The sequence below is a fragment of the Thamnophis elegans genome, chromosome 9 (assembly GCF_009769535.1).
Source record: "Thamnophis elegans isolate rThaEle1 chromosome 9, rThaEle1.pri, whole genome shotgun sequence".
In the NCBI taxonomy this organism is placed as follows: domain Eukaryota; kingdom Metazoa; phylum Chordata; class Lepidosauria; order Squamata; family Colubridae; genus Thamnophis; species Thamnophis elegans.
This window is the reverse complement of record NC_045549.1, coordinates 29,738,281-29,753,941: the sequence shown is the minus strand read 5'-3', so window position 1 is coordinate 29,753,941 and position 15,661 is coordinate 29,738,281. Positions and strand designations below refer to the sequence as shown.

At 36.1% G+C, this 15,661-nt stretch overlaps 1 protein-coding gene across 1 annotated transcript in view; it reads right to left on the bottom strand.

Moving 5' to 3' along the window:
- Positions 1-15,661, bottom strand: part of PRMT9 (protein arginine methyltransferase 9) — a 22,758-nt gene extending 7,097 nt beyond the window's left edge. The window contains 22 exon segments of the mRNA XM_032223739.1: positions 648-684; positions 687-735; positions 738-802; positions 805-876; positions 879-951; positions 953-1,146; positions 1,149-1,292; positions 1,295-1,339; positions 4,129-4,176; positions 4,179-4,212; positions 4,214-4,312; positions 5,966-6,125; positions 6,127-6,156; positions 6,743-6,847; positions 7,068-7,169; positions 8,038-8,103; positions 8,105-8,203; positions 8,736-8,972; positions 10,362-10,497; positions 10,500-10,509; positions 11,075-11,287; positions 15,235-15,661. Of these exon segments, the coding sequence (XP_032079630.1) occupies positions 648-684; positions 687-735; positions 738-802; positions 805-876; positions 879-951; positions 953-1,146; positions 1,149-1,292; positions 1,295-1,339; positions 4,129-4,176; positions 4,179-4,212; positions 4,214-4,312; positions 5,966-6,125; positions 6,127-6,156; positions 6,743-6,847; positions 7,068-7,169; positions 8,038-8,103; positions 8,105-8,203; positions 8,736-8,972; positions 10,362-10,497; positions 10,500-10,509; positions 11,075-11,260 (1,991 nt within the window). The 5' untranslated portion in view covers positions 11,261-11,287; positions 15,235-15,661.

Here is a 15,661-nt window from a genome sequence, read left to right as displayed (position 1 = left end):
AATAGTCATGTCTCAGGTCTCTTTGATTAAACAGCATCATTTAGTGGTGCTTAGGAAGTAACAAATTACTTAGGATTTTGTTTTATACAACAAAATTATATACATGATGTACAATGACAATAAGGCTATACTATAGTGAAGTTTCCTTTTTTTGTTGCAGCACCTGTCTTTCGGAAAAGCTAGATGTATGTTCCTATCCCAGTGATACTCTAAAATGGGTGTGAAACTCAGAGCCTGTGGGCCAGATGTGTCACGCACTGGCCACCCTCACTCCAATTTTGCTAAGGGAAAAAAAGTCATGATATGTCACATGATGCCACGAGTTTGAACCCCTGCTCTAAAAGGTGCTGAAAACCTGACTATTCTAACCAGGCCTTGGGAAATGTTGGGTGTTAAGCCTCTGCAGGGTTTTTATATGCTATGAATATTTTTACCCCAGACAACTAAGATCTTTGTTCTTTTAATACTATTTCTTGCTTTTAAATTTGTAAGCTGACCAGAGTGTGATGGATTTAGTCTCTAAATTGTAAAATTTAATCAAATAATGAACCTACTGATAAGTATACTTTTAATAAATTACAAATTATATTTGTCATGTAATCTGAGTGATGCAATAAAATCCAAGAAAAGTGTTTCTCTTACATTACCTAGATATTGCAGCGTTTTCCATCACATCCTGCTGATTAAACCAGAGGTTTCTATGACATCCAGTATTATAATATTCCATAATTTTGTCAGGACTTAGGTCTTTGTAGTACCTTGTTTTCATCTTGTAGATGTCTAAGCCAAAACTCTAATGTTCTCTGGGAAATTGGTTGGCTTCTGAAATCAAACTGAGAGCTACTTGGTGGTGGTCTTTTTCAACCGAGCTGTATGCTTTACTGCCCCAAATTTACCTGCAATTACTGGCAAAATTGAAAAGCCTTCTGATACATCCAATATATACAGAGGAATCAACAGTTACAGAATTTTTGCTCTGGTTCTTTCCAAACTCATGATGGTGACCAACCCCATCCATTGAATGTGACTCTTCATGGTGGCTGAATGATGACAACACTTTTCCTATTGCGATTTTAAAGCATTCATGATACTGCATATTATTTAATAAAGCAATTTCAGTGGATTCTAGCATACATTCTGGCAGACATTTTCCAGTGTGCTTGCTGTCTGAAGACTGGCTAGAGCACTACAGAGTTCAGCTTCGCTATTCTTCTCCTTCAAGTTTCTTTCAACATCCATTTCATATCCTGGAGTCTTAATGGAAATTCTTTGAATCCTTAGATAGCAGTCATGCAGCAAATTTCCATTGCAACACAATCTCCAGATTTCACAGAATGATCTGTAAATCATAAAGGAATGACAATTGAAATACAAACTAATGCTATTCAAGTGTGTTTTGTAAAGTATTTAATAAAGAGTTTTCTTCCACTTGTTGGCGAATATAATTCATCTGTAAAACGTAATGCAGTTCAATAACACATGACAAGCAGCTTTCAATAAACAGATCTACGCAAATATTTTACGCAATAAACAGATCTACGCAAATATTTTATTTTAGCCATTGCTTGAGTATATTTATATAATATTGAGCCAAAATTAGTTATTTATAAAGAATAGTGTACTTAGTAAATAATCCATCAAACTATCTAATTTGTAGTGATGTTTCAAACTCAGACAAGTAATGGAAACAAAAGACCAAGTTGAATCTAGACATCACAAGTTAGTATTAGTGTAAAAATACTTCAAAATCATATTTTAATGAAGTAGTTTAAAATGATAACAGCAAGGGAAAAATGAGAAATGGGATGAGAGGCAATTAAACAGGTACTTAGCTTTATAATCTCATTCTTTTTGTGGCATTTGCATTTCAGTCTTTATTCAGGATAACCACCCAATTCCCATAATCCAATTTCAACTTAATTCCGCAAGAAATGGAGCAAGCACAAAGGACTATTATATTTATTAAATAATCCATTATAGAAAGCTCCAGGCATTACTAGAGGTTAGGCCTGTACTAACCGCTTACTGAGCTATAACCAAGATTGCACAGTTTCAAAGAAAGCTGTTTCAAGAAATGGGTCCTTAAAGTGCTTCAATTAATTTGTATACACATGCTATTCAAAATTAACAATATATTCCTAAACACATTTTCTTGAGTTTAGATTAAGTATGTTTACTATCAGATTTCTGTGGCTTCTATCTGAGTGATATTTTGGAAAACCTTGAAGGCCTGATTGTTTGCCCAGGTCTTTAACTAGATGGGTGTGCAGTTTGTTGCTTTCCGGGTTTTGTCATGCTTGTATTTTGAGTTCACTATTTTATTGCTGTATTGGTTTTATTGTTTTATAGTCTCATGCTTAATGTGAACCATCCAAAGTTGTTGGCAACCAGCCAGTGGTAAATAGGATATAAAAACAATTATAACTTTTTTTGCTGACTAAAAACCAAAAACCTAAGTTATGAAATACTCTAATCATGAATGAAAAGAGATTATAAAGTTCCAGCTACATACAAGATTGAGTTAGAAGTAAGAACATTGAGAAAAGGGAAATCTATTTCTCAGTCATTCCAAATTCTTTATCACTATCTTGAGTCCTAACGAAATATTTCGTTATGATTGCTCTTACTAAACCTATTCTAAATCTACAATCTTAACCTTCATAATTCGATCAAGAAATGACACTAATCTATTTCTGTAAAAGCAATGAATCTTAATAAGATATGTAGCGTGATTAAGGAAAAATGACAATAAAATTTAGCTTAATCCAAGTCACAAGAAGAATGCAACTCAAAACAGAAGGACAAATAGACTGTTATAATAGGGTAGAAAATAAGCCTTAAGTGCAAGAAACTTAAGGCTCTATAATTAGGGATACTTATGATCAGTTCTGAAATTCTTTTAGTTATAGTTTCCTACCATAATTTAGGTAATAATAAATATTACTTATTATTACCTAAATAATAATCTAATTATTAATAATAAATAAACCTGCATAATGCAGGTAATTTTCTACAATATGTATTCTTATTTTATAGATCCCCGGTATGTTTTAGTTTACCTGAATAGGTGAAATTTGACAAGTTCACTATTTTCTACGGTGGAGTTGTTATTACTTTTTTCTTTTCTTTAAAGAATAAAATGTAGATTATAGGTTAAGGTTCGGTTAAATCAGGTCCACTATGTGGAGTGTGTCTGGAAAGAGAAGAGAACTGAAGGTATCAGCTATATGTGCAAGGCACCTCAACATTGACCTGATTAAGAATGGTAGGCTGAAGCTAGGTTACTGATCACCTCACTCTCGGGGAGAGGATTTATTCTTTATACAGAAAGCATCATCTTCTCTTGGAGGTTTTAATCCTTTGAAGTTAGATAACATCTTCAAAACAAAATAAAAGAATAACAGTCAAAGGTAAAGTCTAAATTATTTAAATTACCAGAAGGCAATGATAAGTTAAATAATTATCCTTATATTCCAGTGTTTTGGTTCCTTTGGTTGGGGAAAAAGTCAAAAGAAAAACATTTTCTTTCATTGGAGAATAAACCCTGTTGGAGTCTCTTTTCTTTTTTTACTATTTCAAGTATCAGAATATCTAAAATTTGGCATGCTCTCCATAATCTGTGAAGCATGATGACTTTTCATTGTTCTCCTTCAAATATATGTCTATGTGATAACATAGATATACATGTGTGCAACTATGTAACATAAAGTCACAGATCTACACCAAAGTCCCAAAGTTTGTGCGGCATTTATTTGACTGATTTGATGTCTGGATGCTGGATGCTGACAATACACCAAAACAATTTTTAAAAATGGCAAAAGTCAAACAAGTAACAGAATCAGATTCAAACAAAAAAGAGAAAGCAGAGCAAAATGGTGAACCTGGCAACACCCTAAACAAACACCAATAATTGACCTCCAACAATTGGGGTACCAGCCACCCTGGGAAAACATGGCTCTTTAAAATGCTAACAGAGTAGGTGCTATATAGATCTTAAGTTCATGTAATCAAATGACATTGTATCTACGTATAATTTATATGATTAATTTCATTTTTGTCCATTTTAACCCCCCCCCCCCCCAAAAAGAGAAAATTCACTCTTGGTTTTAAATAGAATGAAAGACATACCAAGGAGACCTTGTACAGGATAGACTGCTTGCTCCCAACACGTGTCCACATTGGACTTGTAGAAAGAGTAAGTTCATCATCAAGGGTGCAGTGTAAACCAGACTACAACAGCATCTAGTATTCCATCTTTAATAATGGGTATATTTATCTTAGATGGTTTTCTGGTGGACAAATTTTTTAGCTCCTGGTCAAGTATAAAATGAAAACATGACAGTAAATTACAGTTCACTGTTAATCACTTTCTATCCCAGAACATATTTTATTAAATATTTGCTTTTCAGAACTTCACAATATAGAATGTATTACAAAAAAGTAATAGTAATAGGTCAGTACAATATGTAATGAATTTTTTAAAAGAAATGTAAACAATTCTACTCACATTCTTAATATTGTAGTAGATACATTGCCATATAAAATATGATCCAGTTTTTTCCAAGGAGTATAGAGCTATACCTAGAGCGCAACTATATAGTAGTCTCTAACCAACCTTGGTTGATTTGGGAAAGTTCTGCAAGGTTGAAATTACTTATAACCACTAAGAAAAACCAAAGCTGTAGGCTAAATTGTAAGTCAAAGGAATATTCCCTAAGAAGATAGCAGCCTAATATTTCTGTGTTGTTCCTCAAAAACAAGAGATGTGTTTATGGAGACATTAGAAAAATGTTACTTTATTTCTCTGAAGAACATCATAACCAGCTGAATGTCTACTAATAAAACAAATATACTGATTATAAAATCCAGCTGAATGTGTACAAACAAAATAAATATATTGATCTGAGAAACCTGCATAACCTAAGAATTGTGCTACTAGATTAAAGATGTTTCAACTGGTGAAGAAAGCTACAACAACTCAGTGACAATGATACTGACTGACTATATTATTGACTGACTATGTTGACTACAATAATACCTGGGTTCCCAAATATAATTTGCATATGCCATTATTTTGACTTTCTTCAACCATGGTGGGGGGAAACACACCTAATTGCAATAGATTTAGTGCTGTAGCTTCTAGATGTTGAAATATTTCTCATAAAATCTACTTATCTACCTAAGCTGAAGTGTTCTGCTTTACTCCAGTATTAATCTAGATGTCAGGTTTGAGTAGGTGGATCTACTGATGCAAACCATTATGATTCCCATTTAAACATATAGTAGAGTTACATATTATGATGTTGCCTCTATGACTAAGAATAGAACCTTGCTTATGATAGAGAAAACATTCATCCTCTTTTAAGGCTGATATTGGCTCATACTACATGCAATGATTATAGTTACTTTACATATTTTTTCCCTTCAAAGAATAAATGACTTGGTACAATTGTTTGAGCTTTCAAATTATTATTATTTTTAATAGACAATGACCTGTACAAATCTTCCATTACTTATATTTTAGGTGTTTCCACCTCCCTGTTTCTCTATGCCGAAGTTATATTGTTGATTAAGCTTAAATTTTTATTCCACAATTTTACTTTGATTAAATTTGCTTTAAATATAAGAAGTGATTTAAGTATCTCTTTTATTTTAGCAATGTTAGCGTCATTAATACAATTAATATCAAGAGGTAACAGTAGTTGCATGCCCAGAAAATGCTATTGTGATAGCTCACAAATAGATTCTACAAGATTAGGACAGAATTGAGTAAAGATCAGTAAAATTTTACTTATTAGTCATTCATCTAAAACATGCATACAATGCTACTAATAATCCAAATATGACATTCGGATAAATGTAAAATACTGTATGGAATAAATTTATCATCCTAATGAAATTCATTTTTCAATTCTATAATAAAAAAACTAGTAATTATTAGTATTTTCTTGTGCCAGTAAATTACCTGCAAATTATTAAAATTGACTGTCAGAACTTGAAAAATGTCTGTTAGAGCTGTATAACCACCAGGTATTCTGCTGAGTTTTTCAGTACTGTAAGGTTCAAGGGTTTCACTGGACTTTAGAGGAGCAGAAGTTGGACTGCAAAATTCAGTGTTTCTGGCAACAGACACCAGCAATTTCTTTTACCTCCACTCTGAAAAAAGGAATGATAAAAAAATATAGTTGACAAGACAAATTGAAGCATACTTTCTTTTCATTATAAATAATTTATTCTTCAATTAGATATAGTGTTTTGCATGTTAAAAAGTCTCATTTGGAAGTTTTGATAGCTGAAGGTTAATACAACCGTTTGGACTTTCAGGTAAGATCATGTTTACAGTAAGGATGAAATATCTTTTTCCCTCAAGTCTGTTGTTAGAAATCTGATTTAGGTTATCTTTACTTAAATATAGCTGGTGGGAGTAGATTCCAGAAATTGGGAGAAAAATGAAGATATCCTTTCTGTTTTATTCATAGTAAATCTCTCTGACTAGGATAGGTTAGGATTTCAATCTCATGTGCAAATCTAATCATGATTTGTAGGAATATACAGTACTCGACTGGACCTTAACAGACCATTTTCCTTAGCCTTCCATTTTCCACTCATTGTCTTCAAGTAGCATAATTTGTAACTTGTACCCCTTAATATATTGTAAACCAATGACATTATTTAAAAGTAAAGCATTTTCTGTTTTTTGTCTAAAGAGTAAAGATTTTTTCCCCAACAGAAAAAAATATACCTATGATGTCTGCGTATCTCTTTGCATTCCACTGCCATGCCCCACATAGTAGCGCCTGCTGGAATAACTTACCATAGTTTTAGAATTATCTTTACCATTCTTGGGCTGTAAAATAGATTAAAAATGGTGTAACAAGATTTATTTACTGATCATATATTAAGAAACAATACTCATATTTTAGCTTATAGAGCGCAAAAATGTCCAAAAGCAACTTTTCAGATTAACAAAAATTTTGTACAGGCATAAGACTTCATGAACTTTATAATATAAAAATAATGTATCTTTTTTTATCACGTCTTAGATTGTTAAGATACTAAGATACAACTCTGGTGGTAAAAGTAAGTGTTCCCAAGCATGAATCAAACTTTCTACAATTCCCTCACCAAATAATCCAGAATCTACTGTTTCGGTGATAACAAGGGAAACTCTATTAAAGATAAAAATATAGTTATAACAAGAAGTCTTAAACAGTTCAAAACTTAAATTCAATTATTCAAAATTAACAGTCCTTTCTTAGACAACTGAGTTGGGATCATCTCGCAAGTGAGCATCTTCAATAAAATATGTCCCTTTACTTCTTATGTACTTGCTCTCAATATTTTAATATAAAGTACCAAAACAGCAGTAGATGTTTGAAAATTGGAGGCAAGATGAAAACACTGTAATGGAACCTTTTTTACTTTAATTTACATAATATAATTTTATTTAAATTGTTCTTTAGCTACTAAATTCAAAATAAATTATTGTGAATTCAGTATACCAGCTACTGAGTAAATATACTTCAGCTGCAGAATACAATGCTATTGTCAGGTTTCCTAAAAATGCTGTAATTGATTCATGAGTATCGAGTCAGTTTCAATACAAACTAGTCATTTATTAGGAGCATTATAGGCAAGATCTTTTCGCAGTCAGATCTAAGCTTTGTTTGAGTTATAGCTGACATTTACCCCGTTCCTTCCACCCCTCAGTCTGTGTCATAAATCATATTCCCCAATGAGGTGCATCCCTCCCAAGCCTACTGCAGTAATCTGAGATCCGACTTCAGCTGACAGTATTCTTGGAAGGCGCTTCCCCTTCTCTTACTATGGCAATGTTAGGTGTTGACAGCTATTTCATATTTACATTAAAATCAGTAAAATATTGAAACTTAAAAAAATCAATTTCAATAGAAGATAACACTTCATACAATATTTGCTCTTGCTATTTTGGAAAATATGAATAATATTATTCATAATGTTAGCAATGAATACAATATTACTTAATTCAAACTAACAGAACAAAATATAAGATACAACCTTTCAGGTATGTGCTTTGGAATTTCTATATCAAAGGATTTCATGTGAAGAGTTTGATTTCTCCTCCAAATTGTTTGCAGCTAGCACTTCACAAGCCAATTCATACATGGTCTTTGACAATTCACAAGCATAGATAGGAGATGCTCCAGACTTTTTAGCTAGCATACTGAAAAATTAGAAGATATTCCATAGATTTTTAATTAATTTTTTCATTAAACAAAATACTACTAATAATTTAACTTTCATGCAATTTCTGTATAAAATATTGATACTTATTTTAAAAGACCTGGGGTGAGCATAAAATTCAAGTAATAAGAAATATGTCATTAATTTCTTAAAACTTTTTTAAAACAAGAAAAAAGCTAGTTGTATCAAACACCATTTAAACCAAAATAAACCAGGATGATGATGAGTCTTGTTTAGTTGTAGCCTCTCCTACTTTATTTGCTATGGAGATAGACTCTGAAACTTTGTAACAGATGGGAAGGCCAGGATAGCTAAAAAAAACAAACTGTAAAAAAACAATGTATTCAATCCTGCCACAAAGGTTGTGAGACTATAATAGTTGAAGCCTCTTAGCATTTGTTTGGAAGTATTCTAATAATATGCCATGTGAGTGCCATTTGGAATTTTTTTTGTATTGAACTTGGATCATTGAAATAAACATGACAATATCTGTATCATAATTTTCAACAAACCTGAGAATTCCTGTTCCTGTTCCAATATCAAGCACACTTCTATAACCTGAATGAACTGCTTTCTGAATTGCTTTTTGATACAGAAAGTTTCTACTGTAATCATTAAGCATAATGAAATGCCACCGTTCTACCACCCAGTTGGCAACCCGATAAAAGTTCTCCTTTGCATCAGGAAAGTCAGGGTTTAACTTCACAGCTTTATGAAAATATGCAGCTGCTTCATCTCTGAAGCCCAGCCTAACAGGAAAAAAAAATACACAATCAATAAAGCATAAATGTTAAATTTTTGGAACAACACAACACTGAGAAAATCTATATTTGTAGTGTGAAGACATATAGCAGTTTAAATTATAGAAAAGTACAGATGATAATTATGGTTTACTGTTGGAAATAAACAAGTGACACATGTACTGGTAAATAAATCTACAAGTGTTTACAGGTAAGTAAACACTTACTTAATGACTGCCCTGTTTAGTGATTGCTTGACATTATAACAGTGTTAGAAAAGTAAATTTATTACTAGTCCTTGCACTTATGACCATCACGGTGGCACATGATCCAACATTTGAGTGTTTTGTAACCAGAAGACGTTTATGAGTACTGCAGCATCTTGCGGTCCCATGATTGCAATTGTGCTTTACAGCCAGCTTCCGACAAGGAAAGGCAAATGGAGAAGAAGCAATAAAATCCAAGTTGTAATCACATGATATTTTGCTTAATGAACATGGTGACCTCACTTAATGACCACAGAAGTGAGATTGAAACTCTATCACAGTGATGTGATGACTTATTTAATTACCATGTTGCTTGATAACCAGTTGCCAGTCCCAGTTATGCTTAAGCAAGAACCACCTATATGATAAATTATCTCAATAATACTGAGTCCAAATATAGGGTTTGCCTTGTGAAATCTTGAGTTGATAACAAACTACTGAGATACAGAGTTATTCATTTCCATTATGGAAATTAGCCTGGGATAAACAGAAGATCCCTATACAAAAATAGTCATAAGGATGAATCTTAAAATTAAACATAAAATACAATGGACACCAAGAAGCAGTCTAGAAATTATATTGTAATGGTACCTTTGTATTAAGATCGTGATGGCAAACCTATGGCACGCGTGCTGGCGCGCACACTGTTGCCCCAGGTCAGATGGCCGTGGCGTTTCTTTCGTGAGCTTCTGTTTCACTATAAACAACGAAACAGAAGCTCACAAAAGAAAAAGATCTCTTGCTGTACTGCCGGTGTTAGGATGCCCCACCAGCAAGCTGGTTTTTGGATCTCTGCTGCGCATTCATGTCCAAGTGCATGGCTGTGCATGGCCACATTCATGCACACACACCTTTCAGTTAGGGCATTTATGTGTGCACAATTTGGGCACTCGGTATCTAAAAGGTCTGCCATCACTGTATTAAGAGTTTACTCTAATGAGTCTGAGCTAACAGACAAGAGAGAACTGCCAGACTCATATGATTGCAAAGTAAATACTTATACATATAGAATTAAGAACACATATTCAGTTAAAACCTTTGTAATATATTTACACTGAAGTTCCTTGATTAGAAACTTTATGTGCATTAGAATATTTAGTCAAATTATGGCTAATTAAGTATAATTTCACACCTGAAAAGATGTTCCCCCATACTGTTGTATATGACTTCATCATTAGGATATAATTCCAGGGCATGCTCATAGCAATCAAATAAATCTTGAATTCGTGCAAGAGAATCCAGTTCTTCTGCCCATTTAAAAAGGGTAATTGAAATGTTTCCTAAAAAATGAAAAAAATGTTCATAAATTTAGGGATTTTTATGCAATATATCCAGTAAATAAATGTACGTCTGTGGGTTGTGTGCCAGTTGCACACATTCCTGGACTGATCACATCCACCCAACCCACTAGAGCAGGGAGGCAAAGAGTGTTGCATGTCCCGTCTCCTGAGGACGTATATCTGGCGAAGCCCAGAAAAAAGGCCTTCTCTGTGGTTGCTCCCTCCCCTTTGGAATAGCTCTTCAGAAATTAGATTTGCACCCACTTGAGAGCCATTTCATAAGGCCCTGAAACCTTGTTGTTGCCAGCGAGTCTGGGGAACCCAGAATAAGACGGAGCCCATCAAATGGAGATTTGAGCATGTGTTGTCACTGTGGGTGGGTGGATATTATTGGGGGTTTTTTTCTATACTTTTTATTGTTTATAAGCAGCTATATAGGTGGCTACCTAAATTTTCAAATAAATAAATAAATAAATAAATAAATAACACCCAATGACCAGTGTAGTATACATGCAGCTCACATATTTATATAGGTTAGGGGAAATATAAGCAGAAAATCTCTCACCTTAACATCATTTTTAAATTCAGGAGCTATGTTTAACACCAAGAGATAGTGAGCATATGCAGTTCCAAAGTCCTGATTCCCAGACAATGTTGAGCACTTTGCAAGGAATCTGGAGACTAATTCACGCCGGCCACTTTCTTGACTAACTTTGTGTCTATGCCGAGATTTGATTTTAGTGTTAGGCATTTTTAATTAAAGCAGCTCCACTTTATCCTGCAAAGATAAAATTAGCCTTTATTCTATGATTATGACCAAATTCTATTATTTTATTATCATTTTAAAAATCAAAGTTATTTTGTCCCCACTGCAATTATTCATAAAAAAGGATCCATAGATTAATTTGTACTATTTTGAACAGTATTGCCATTCTGTTCCTAACAATAGGAATGGAGAGGACTCAAAATATAGCATAATTCCTGTTTCTGTAAATGCAAGAATGCAAGACAGTGATTGTCTTTAGAACATCATTTATGTAAGAAAGATACCTATTATCTTATTTAGCTTGGCTAGCAGTATTGAATGAAAATAATCCAACAGCTGATTTGTAGTTCAGATAGTCCTTTGTTTATGATGGCAACTGGGATTGGGATTGCTGTTGCTAACTGATGAACTCATAAAGTGCAATATCATATGGCAGATTCATTTTGTGATGACAATGATGGTTCCCACTATAATCCCAAAATGCATAAGTTGCGGGAAACAGCTCCAGGTAAGGACTGTGGGGGTGCCTAGGGGATGGCAGAGGACCTTGGAAGCCCTGTGCTGGCTGTGCGCGAGTGAAAGAAGTTAGAAGAAGATGCGGTGCCATGTGAGCGAAGATAGTCTGAGAAGGGAGTCTTGCCCCCCTCCCTCAGTTTTCATTTGCTTACTGGCTTTGACTTTACTTATGTAAAGCAAGGGCAGAATGTTGCAAATAGTAATCATGTAGCTTCGGGGCACAGCAACTGTCACAATTGCAAGTTGGTAACCAAGTGCCTGAATCATGTCACCATGAGCGTTGTGTAATGGCCACAACTTTGAGGACCAGTTATAAGTATCACTCATTTAGGCTACGGCAACTATCACTGAATGAATGCTTCTAAGTGAGGATTACCTGTAATAAAATTTTCATGTAGCTTGAATTTTAATTTGAATTCATATTCAATATACTTTCATTGTGAGCTTTTCCATCAAATCTAATCAATCTTTATTCTGTCATAAACCATCAAATAAAACACAAGAGTCAGAATTAAGGTAAAAGGAAAAATAAATATCTGAAAATGTTAAGTGTTAATACTTTGGGGTACATTGCAGATTATAAAACAGTACTTGGTCAGGGAAATAATATCAGATCCAAAAATAACATTGAGATAAAAGAAATCTGAATGACCAGGATATTTAGTAGGGAATGCAAATAATTCAGGCTCAGCACTTGCAGAGAAAGGGCAATACAAAATAACATGTTCCATCAGCTCAATTATTCTTCTACAACATGGACACTGTCTCTGATGAAAGGGGATTTTTTCTTGGTATCTTCCTTCAGTAACAGCTGTTAGGAGTGCACTGAATTTGGCTAAGAATAACATTGATATATCTATCTGGTTAGAGAAGTTATGCAGAGTATCCAGGGGTGGGTTGCTGCTGGCATTACTGCTGGTTTGGCATGCAAAATATTTTGTGCACACTCTTCGCTTGTGCGTCAAATGCATGCTCTGCATGCATGTGCATTTGCACCTAAAAAGGTCTGCGCATGCACCCAACGTTAGAAAAAGGGAAAAAATTGCAATGAAGATTGTTCTGCACATGTGCAGAACCGAAAATCAAGATGGTGCCACCAATAGAACCAATTCAGGGATATGGCAGGCCAAGTTACTACCTTCTCGGCTGAACTGGTCCGAACTGGTAGGAACCCACCTCTGAGAGTATCTGAATACAATTGTGGATATTTCTGGAAAATTTGCTTGCAGCTTTAAATCAATGGCCCAGCTTTTGTGCTTAAAATGTTAAGCAAATTAGCCCTAAACTCTACTATTATTAGCTGCATCAAATTACGTGGCCATCATGTTGACAAAATATATTAAATGAATAGATTAGAAATCACTAAAATCTGTTCAAGGAATTTCAGGAATCTTTGAAAAATACCCAAGACCGGCCAAAGAAATAAATTGATTAGATTATGTGACTAGGGTAAACCCAGTGTCTTCTTTTGGGATCGATTAAGTGATCACCTTTTATGACCCAGCAAGCAAAGTCAATGGGAAAGACAAATTCACTTAACAACTGCGCTACTAATGTAATAACTGCAGTGATTCACTTAACAATTCAGGCAAGAAAAGTCATAGTAAAACTCACTTAATAGACTTAGAATAACTTTGTCACTTTAAAAGTACATTAATCAGCATAACCAATTTCGTTGTATTTAAGTACAATGACAATAAAGATTATGCTTACTTATACTTATATTCATACATTAAAATGCAATTTTGTTGCATACAGCTCTTGAAGGGTCACCACTCAATATCTGTCTCACTTAACATAAATTTTTGGCTCAATTGTGGTCGTACGTCAAGGATTAACTGTGCTGAAGATAAACTGAAACATGGCTTTTAAGCAGTGACGTGCAGTGAGGTTTATGGCTGGTGAGGCAAGCGGGCAAAAGCCACCCTGCCACTATGTCTGACATACAGGTATCCCGCCTCTATGTCGGACATAGTGCCGGGGCGTCCAATAGAGCAGACCCGGGAAGATCGCCTGCCCAGCTTCGTACACTTGCACCAAAGATAATACACTCTGTGACAACGCCCGGGCGATCCTGTGCACCCTACCACCCGACATTACCTCCCTGTAAGGTGGCTGTAAGCACTTGGGAGGATGGGGGGACATGCTTAACGCTGGATCGCGCAGAGGGACTGGGGTGGGCGCACCGTCCATCCGGCGGGAAGACCCGCTGGGATTGCAAAGGGAGCCAATGGGATGGAGGAGGAGGAAGCGTGGGGAAGGGGTGTCGGAGGAGGACTAGAAGTTAGATCCTTCTGTGCGTTTCTCTGAACACGATGTCATCTGTTTCTTGGCGGTGGCCATCCTCCTCCACTGGAAATTGTCACTTCGGTTGACGGGGGAGGATGGACGGGACAGGTAACCAGGTGACAAAACGATTCCCAGACCGGCTCCGGTGCTGTTTACCTCTGCTTTGCTTCCCCCCCCCCCAATTTTGCCTCTAGCGCTGGGGCAGCAGGGCGGCCTTTGCCCGCTTTCAAGAAGCTGCCCCTGCTGCCCCAGCGCTAGAGGCAAAAGCCGCCCTGCCGCTATGTCTGACATAGAGCCGTCCCGGCTCTATGACGGACACAGCACCGGGGCATCCAAAAGCCCTGCTGCTATGTCCAACATAGAGGCGTCCCGCTATGTCCCAAAGCCCTGCCACTATGTCCAAAAGCCCTGCCGCTATGTCCGACATAAAAAAAAAGTGCCAGCCCGTGCGCCAATAGAAGCGGATAAAACACACAGACACACAAATTACTTACAATAATACAATTACTTACAAATTACATTATGTGGAGTTTTAAGACATACTTCTAAAGGACCAGAGTAGATCTGGTCCGAGGATACAACAAATTGTATTTTTCCCAGCAGCAACCAATCTGCCCTTACTAGATAAATAAATAAGACAAATAGGCAAGACATGTTTCATAGGTATTAACTATTTGATAGAATTACATGAAAAGTGGTCCCAAACTTTCTAAGATTTAAAACTTTAAAAGTTAACATCAATACCTTAAATTTAAATTATATTGGAATACAGAAACCCAAACAACAAAAGCTCTTTCAGTATCCTCCATTGTTTTTAAAAGTAAAAAGGGATCCTAGGGTTGGGAACATTGGTATGTATAGCAATATTGTACAGCACCCCACGAAACTACAAAGGCAGAATATAAGCCTAAGCAATAGCAGTGCAATAACATGTAAGGTTTGTGAGGTTAACAAGACAACCACCTTTCCGCCTGGCATTTTCAATTTCCTCGTGAAAAGATGCCACGTAGTAATTCCAGAGCAGAATTCATCATTGGGTAAATCTACCAATTTATTAATATTTGTTCAGAAATGCTAGTCTTAGATGAAGGCCTTCGCACGCAAATCGCCCTCCCGCCCCATGCAAAAACGAAGGACGCGGAACCTTACTTAACCTTTCAAACTGTTGACAGTTCAAGGCGAAGAGGAAGGGGACCAAGATCTCCGCTTCTCGCTTACAAAAAAAGCAACGCCGCGTGGAAGACCCTCTCTCGTGTCATGCATAGACGCGTTTACGGCAGCCAGTGTAACGTTTCCGAATAACCCCGCACTTCGCCAGAGCTTCCTCGGACAACACTGGCAGATTCCGGAAAGAGAAGCAGCCCAGGCAAGAGGAGGAATCAGGGCGCAACCGCCCACTTTAACACGCACGTTCCCCGCTCTACCTCGATCTCTCACTCCCTCCGCGCTGCGCGTTGTGGAAAGTGGAGCTCAGAAAACCCGTCCGCTTTCAACGAGGAGCCGGCGGAGGCCTCTGTGAGGCAGGGAAAAGGGCGGCGCCATATGCTGCGTGGCCTCGCGGCGCCTGCCGTCGTCACCGTC